Genomic DNA, 7,599 nt, shown 5'->3' on the forward strand with positions numbered 1-7,599 from the left:
AGGATGGAGGCTTAGAATGGGGTGAAGAAATGAAACTTAAGGATCAATAAATAGGGTCCAAACACTCAAGATTAGGGTTTTCACCCAGACGGAGTACGCCCAGCGTATGCATTGTATACCCAACGTACTCCCAAATGACGTCGTCCCATTAAAAGCCTTACGCTCCGCGTACCACACTGGTACGCCCAACGTACTCTGATTTGCCCAAAATTACGACAATGCCACTATGGGCCATTTTGCAACAAAACTCACTCGAAGGGTCACAAATGTAATATTTGAAAATCGGGGTATTACAACACAAAAAACTGTATTCTATACTTGAATCAACACCCACATACTACTAGAACAAATTCAATGTAAATTATCAAACATTAATTCAAAATTTTGGTAGAAATTAAAAGAATATGCTACCTCCAAAAACATGTAGGTTGTAAATGCTGATTTCCTTCTTTAATTCTCCTTAAGATTCATCTACAATCTCTAGATTAGATCAAAATCGTCATGCTCTTCTCCATTTCTCTATGTGGATCGATTTCTCCTAATTAATGAGAACAACTCTCTTATGTAGTTTCAAATTTATGGTTTTATGTCACATTTAGTCCCTCAAATCGCTTAGTTTAATTATTTGGTATTCTTTTCCCCCAATTTCCATATAGACATTAAAATGTTTCATATATTGTACTTTCTCACCACATCATATGACATTTAGGTTATATTCATTTAATTTGGTCAATTCATTTAGTCAAACATGTCTTTCAGAAAGTTGTCATATTTAACCTTTTTTTAACTTTGTTATGTATTTAGATAGCATTTCTTTAGTTATCGTTTTTAATTAATAATATCACATTATTTATTATTTTTATTATTATAATAATAATTAGTAAATTATTTATTTAAAAGAAAGTTTTTTTATTTTCACTAAAATCACTAAACTTCTAACCCTTAGATGAGGATGTTACAAAACTCAAGAGCATAGCAAGATGTTGTAGGTCAAAAAATTGAAAAGGTTAAAGTATTAATAGCAAGGATGTTGTAGTTCAACAAAATTCCAAGTGGTTAAAAGTATTAGAGTTTTGGGTTCGATGATGATAGAATATGATGGACAAACTTAATATGTTGTCAGACCGTGTCGCATCAATATGTGATACATAACACTCCTCACACATGAAGGTTCAATGATGATAGAATATGATTTGTTAAGCGGTTGAAGACACTGACTCCAATACCATTTAAGATTTATATGTGAAGTCATTGGAGAGAGAGAGAGAGAGAGAGAGAGAGAGAGAGAGAGAGAGAGATATGACGACGTCTCACTGATATGGGATAAACTAACAAGAACTGCACTATAAACCAAACTCAAACACCATGACTTACAATTATTCGAAAAGGCAACAAAGTCCTTGATTACAGTTGCACACTAACACCACCACCACAACATAAACACAAACTCAAACTGAAAATTAACATGTAAACATTGATTCTTGAATGAGCCACCGAACAAAGAACAAAGTTGTTCACAGCTTCTTGGTACCCGCAGCCGCAAGTTCAACAGAAATGATGAAAGTCGACTTTGTTGCCTCCCGCAGGTACTGCACATCTCCACTCATGAGCTTCAACAGGTTTCTGCTAATCACCAAACTTATTCCCTCTTCGGTTGCATCTACACTTGTTCCAAACATCTGCCTTAACAACTCCTCAGGGACCCCACCTCCTGTATGTGTTATCCTACCAAAAAAGGGTTCAAATCAACACACTTAGCTAAGTCAAGAATCAATTGAACCATTAAGCTGCATTTGTTACACAAGACAAAACTGGTTAATATTGTGATACATGCCAAACACAGTTTGATACATGCCAAACACAGTACAACCTGTTTTATTCTGTAGTGTGGTGGTTAACAAATTATGGAGCCTAAAAGAACATACCTGAGTTCTAAATTGACAAGCTGGACTGATTTTGCCAAATGATCTTTAGTTAATTTGGCCCAAATAAACAGGAGGCCGCCAGCTGGCGTACAAGAAACAGATAGTGACATGAAATCTGCAAGAACTTGTTGAAGTCTCACACTATCCCCAAAAAGTTTATCTGACAACATGTCTTCTGGAACATTGTTCACTACTTGAATACCCATCACATTGCTCTTTGTCATTACTTGACTTATACACGCACCCAAGATTTGCTGGAGAGTAAACTCCGTCATTTCAAGATCCAAATACCTGCAAACATTTCAATAAATCAACATTTTTCAACGAAATTCTCCACAATAAATTAAAGAAACAACATTTTTAATCATACCCATCAACAATCCTATCAAGATCAGTGTCATCAAGTACTTTATTAAGTTGTCTCTGACACAAAGCACTAGTGTGAAGAAGCTCCCTCTGCTCATCTCCAAGCTCAGTATCCTCCATCATTTTCCTCGAATGTATAATCCCAGAAAGCGGATTTTTAATCTGTCTTCTTATATAAGCTAAAGCTTTAAGTCTTTTAGCTGCAATTTTCTCCGACATTCTCTGAAAATGAAGAGCTTGTTGAAGCTCTCTACTTGCAAGTTGCAAGAAGCAGAAAAGCCCAGTAACTGTCCCCTCATTATCCACCCTTTTACTCACACATAACACACAATCTACGTACTTCCCACTTTTAGCAAAAAACCCAAATGAAATCTTTTCCGATTCTTGACTTGTCATTGCTTTGTTAAGAACAATGCTTAGGTTTATAAATGCATCTTGGTTACTAACACGACAACATGCTGATTGGGTCCCGAAAACCTCACCAAGAAGCATTTTGTCAATGACTTCTCCTCTTGAAATCCCGGATAACTCGGTCATGGCTTGATTCCACTCAGAACACCAACCGAATTCATCGGTTCCAAAGATTGGTGGGATTAGTGGATTTGGGTTGTGCACAATGGCTTTGTAATCTCCTTCTATTCGAGTGAATTTGTCCATTATGGTTTTTTGGTGAGTTATATCTTGTGCAATACAACATACGCCTACAACACTTTCGTGTATGTCTCGGCTTGCACATGCGTTGACTACAAGTGTGATTGGTCCGGATTCTTTCTTTGATTCGTGTGTTTTGATTTCGAATTGGACACCGGTTTCTTCTTTTCCTAAATACATAGACACCACAAAGATAATGAAGATTATATATGATTATACATATATATAACGATTTTGAAGAATGGAATTGTCTATGTAGGCGTTTCTAATGTATTTAAATGAGAAAGAAATTAACTATTAGTTTTTAACAGATTAAAACATAAAGTTAAAGAAAATAAACTTTCTGAAATTTTATCATTTACTTTTTGGGTTTTATGCAGAAAGGTCTCAATATTTTGGGAAGTTTTTTGATAAAGTCCTAAAAACATTGAACAGAAAAGCCCAGATTATTTAATATTTTACCCAAATTAACGAAAAAGTCATTATTTTTATTTTAACAGGAAATGACGGATTATCGTGAAATTATATAATTGAGACTTCAGTGTTCAAAAAAAAATTAGGACTTTATCAAAAAATTTATCAAAATAATGAGACTTTTCTACATAAAACCATGCTCTCACTTTCTCTCAAACACTTAACTGCAAGAAAAAGGAATGTACTTTTATTGATTAGTTTATTATGACATTGTACTTTGAAAAATCAACCAGTTTATGAGAATGTCATCAATTTAAAATCATTTTTCACTGCTATAAGGTAAATTTTCCAAAGTATAATTTCCAAATACAAAAAAGATTAAAAGTACAAAGATATAGCAAGGTAGATTTTTCAAAGTACAAAGATCATACACATATATACTGATTTTGAGGAATGGAATCGTCTAAGTAGGTGTTTCTTATGTATTTAAATGAGAAAGAAATTAACACTTAGTTTTCAACAGATTAAAACATAAAGTTAAAGAAAATAAACTTTCCCTGTTAAATTTTATCTCTTCCCAAAATTTATCATTTACTTTTTCTTCAATTTCTAAAATTGACTGTCACTTTCGCAAGGTTAAATGCAAGAAAAAGGAATGTACTTTTATTGATTAGTTTATTATAACAGTGTACTTTGAAAAATCAACTAATTTATAGCAATGTCAACAATTTACACTGCTATAGGGTAAATTTTCCAAAGTATAATTTTGAAATACAAAAAAGATTAAAAGTACAAAGATATAACAAGGTAGATATTTCAAACTACAATTCCTTAATAAGAAAATATTGAAATCAAAGTAGGATGCTATATTGTACAAATAAATAAAAGTACGTTGCTATTTTTCGCATTTAGCCCTTTTCTCAAATATCATCATTATGTTACTTTTCAATTCAACACTCAATTAGAGAGAGAAAAAAAAAGAAACACGGTTGAAAGAGAATACCTTCCAATGCAAGATTCAACATCTTTTGCACCGTTTTAACCGAAGATTCTTCAACAAGTGTTAACAAATGAGTACCAATAGCTTTTTCCACAGGCAACCCGGTCAACTCAGCAATTTTCGTATTCCACCCGTTTATCAAACCGTCAACATCAACCGCAAGAATCGGAACCGAAGCCGTTTCAATCAACCTCACCATCTCACTAGTAACCGCTTCTAATTCTTGCATCCCATCAAGTTTAAGCTCATTGAAACCACTTTGAATCACATTCGTTTTCAAATCCGCAACTTCATTCTCTTTCAAAGCATTCCTCATAATAAGTTGCAACGAATGGATCGCATCCATTTCAAAATCTTTCCATGGATAACTCCTTGTTTTCACAACTTCCAAGAAAGCCTTAAAAGACGACCGAGGATGCATTCTTTTCCCATCATCTTTCTCACCCTTCTCATGTTTCGCTCCACCCCATCTAACTTCCGAAGCCGTATTCGATCTAAACCAAAAAAGAATATCTTTTTCGGTTATTCTCACAGATGCCATTCCACAAACTATGTCACCAAGAGCAAGAGCTCCCGGATACCCCGCATCATATAAACTATCGGTGCTCAATCCGGTTGAATCCATGTGGTATTCATAGAGCCAAGAAACAATATCAAAGACTTGAGATTCAGTTGGACTAACACCCATTCGGTATACTTTATTCTTGTACAAAAGAGCTGCTCCATCACATTTCACAAGATCCATAATGTTTGGACTTTGTGCAACAATGCCTAATGGAGCATCTCGCATTAGTAAATCACACAATAGCGTTTGTGTTCTCAATATGTTTTTCTCGAGAATTTGGTTTTCTAATTCCAATTCTTTGTTGATGTGAATTGCGAAAACTTGAGCAAGAAATTCACAAGCGTAACGTAGTGGAAAAGGGACGAATCTTGGAGTGGTGTTATGGCAAACAACTAATCCCCATAACTTTTTTCTTTTTTGTGGATCGGGGCTATCGATTTCATCATTCATGTCATTTATTACCACCGCCATTACTAAAGAAGCTATGGACGTCATGTTGTCCATATACTGTAAATGGCAACTATGTGGGGCCCGGAGTGTGGACCCACATAATGTCAAATCGAAAGGTAGCTTCTTATCTTGGAGTACTTTGACGTGTTTTGCTCTACAATCACAAATCATTCGAACCTTGTTCTTCATGAACAAGAATCTTGCAGCTTGAGGGATGTCAGTCGCCGGATAATGTAACCCAAGGTAAGGATCGAGCCCTGGTTTTGTAATCTCAGCCACCACCTCACCATGATCATCGTCGTGAAACTTATAAGCCATCACCCGATCATAACCCGTGAGCTCAAAAACTTCTTGAACCATGGTGTCACATAGTCGTTCGATGCTACCACTAGGGAGTGATTGTAACCTAGCAATGGCTTTCGCTGCATGTTTGTAGGATTGGAGGGCCCCAGCAGCAGTCATGGGGACTTCATTAGGCATAACGGGTTCAAAGTCTATGATCAAACTTCCGGTGACCCGATGAATGATTGCATAAAACGGCTTCCCGGAGGTTTTACAATGAACCAAAATCGGATTTAGTAAAGAAACTTCACCGAATCCTAACGCCTTATACAAAGCATTAGCACTGGGACCCGCGAAAATGGTTCTCACATCGGTGCCGATCCCAAGAAGTGGATTTTCACCGACACTGGGAACTGCATGGCTGACCATTGTGAGCATTTCGGGTGCGTTTTCACTGTAGGCGATGACTTTGAAAGTTTTTTCATCAAGGGCTAATAAGCATCCGAAAGGTTGAATTAGTTTGCCCTTTTGAATGTGGTGGAGATACGCGGTGGTTATCTTGTCGGAGCGAGGCTGTTCGCCGCCAGCCACCGTGCTGGTGACGTGGATGGAAGTTGAGTAGTCAAATGAGTCGCCGGATTCTTCAAAATCAGCGTGGAGCTTCGCGTCTACTGTTGTTTGATGAATGATTCTTGCACTGTGTTTTGATCTTGCGGAATTGGTGGAAGATTGATCATTTGGCCTTGATGTAGACATTGTGATCAGATCTGTATGTAGAACAGAGGAACTAATATCAATATAACATGCTGTGAATGAAGTCGATGTGAGTGAAGTGGTGTTAGTATACAGTGTAAAAATAAGTTATAAAGTTATAAAACAAAAATCTTGAAAACCCCACCATTGAAAAGAAGCAATTGAGGCGCATATTGTAAATTATGATGAGGAATCCAAGAAAAAAGATCAATACCATCATCGCTGTTTGACCAAAAATGTTATCTGATGAACTCAGAAAAGCGATATGATAATCAAAAACCACGTTTGTAAAAAAAAATAACATAAAAGAACAGTTTTCCCCTATCTTGAAATGAGCAAACACCAATTCATGGTATTTTCTTGGTAAAACCCCATTTTCCCCAATCTTGAAGCTCTGTTTTGCTTTAATTTCTAGGTTTATTTTTGGTAAAAGAAATGGCCCACAGAATCATTGCACTTAAGTTGAGACAATCTTAAAGCCATATAACATGATACGAAAACCCAAAAGTATAAAATCAAAATTGTAATTGAATAGACAGTAAATGGACCTAAGTCGAATTGACCACACGAACTGTAGATTACCCACATGAATTACACATTCAGTAACAAATAAAGTAAGCAGCTAAACAAGAAATCAACAGTACCCAAACCACAAACCCGTAAAAGCTGTAAGTCAAAAGATAAAACATGAAAGAAGAGAGAAAAAGACTGAAAGTACCTGAACTTCGCAATCTGCTAAGTTCACTGGAAAACTGGGAACAGCTTCAAGCAGTTAAAAAGAATGGAACTTTTTTCGGATCAAGTGAAAACGCCACTAAAAACCCATCACTATTCTTGAAAATCGAGGCCCCAGTTCTCCAAAAACCTCGATCATCCACTTGAATCGATTGAAGAGGTCTCGAACTCGAAGGCGAGACTGGTATGACAGGTCCACACCTACAATCTCAGCTAAAGAGGCAAGTACCCCTCTACTGCAATCAATTATACTGACATCTGTATATATATAATATAATATAATATATAAATGTTTTTTATTAGTAAGTGGGATAGGCCCACCAGACACAAAACAACGAAGATTGGCGGTTTGCTTACTAAAGATGGAAAATAATGGCCGTTGAAAGCTGGAAATCATGGGAACCTGTTAAAGAGGCTAGTGGCTACCTCCTCTTAAGGGGCGGGGTAAACCATGGTCC

The 7,599-nt window shown here is 36.3% G+C and overlaps 1 protein-coding gene across 1 annotated transcript; it reads right to left on the reverse strand.

The window, feature by feature from the left end:
- Positions 1 to 1,319: 1,319 nt before the first annotated feature.
- PHYA (phytochrome A) lies at positions 1,320 to 7,391 on the reverse strand. The gene is made up of 5 exons (XM_079071661.1): positions 7,125 to 7,391; positions 4,360 to 6,420; positions 2,296 to 3,112; positions 1,926 to 2,216; positions 1,320 to 1,725 (listed from the first exon to the last, which is right to left on the reverse strand). The coding sequence occupies exons 2-5, from the start codon at positions 6,407 to 6,409 to the stop codon at positions 1,515 to 1,517; spliced, it is 3,369 nt and encodes a 1,122-aa protein (XP_078927787.1). The 5' UTR covers positions 6,410 to 6,420; positions 7,125 to 7,391; the 3' UTR covers positions 1,320 to 1,514.
- Between the last annotated feature and the right edge of the window lie 208 nt (positions 7,392 to 7,599).

This window comes from Lactuca virosa, chromosome 9 (genome assembly GCF_052849685.1).
Source record: "Lactuca virosa cultivar CGN04683 chromosome 9, Lactuca_virosa_CGN04683_v6, whole genome shotgun sequence".
NCBI classification, from domain to species: domain Eukaryota; kingdom Viridiplantae; phylum Streptophyta; class Magnoliopsida; order Asterales; family Asteraceae; genus Lactuca; species Lactuca virosa.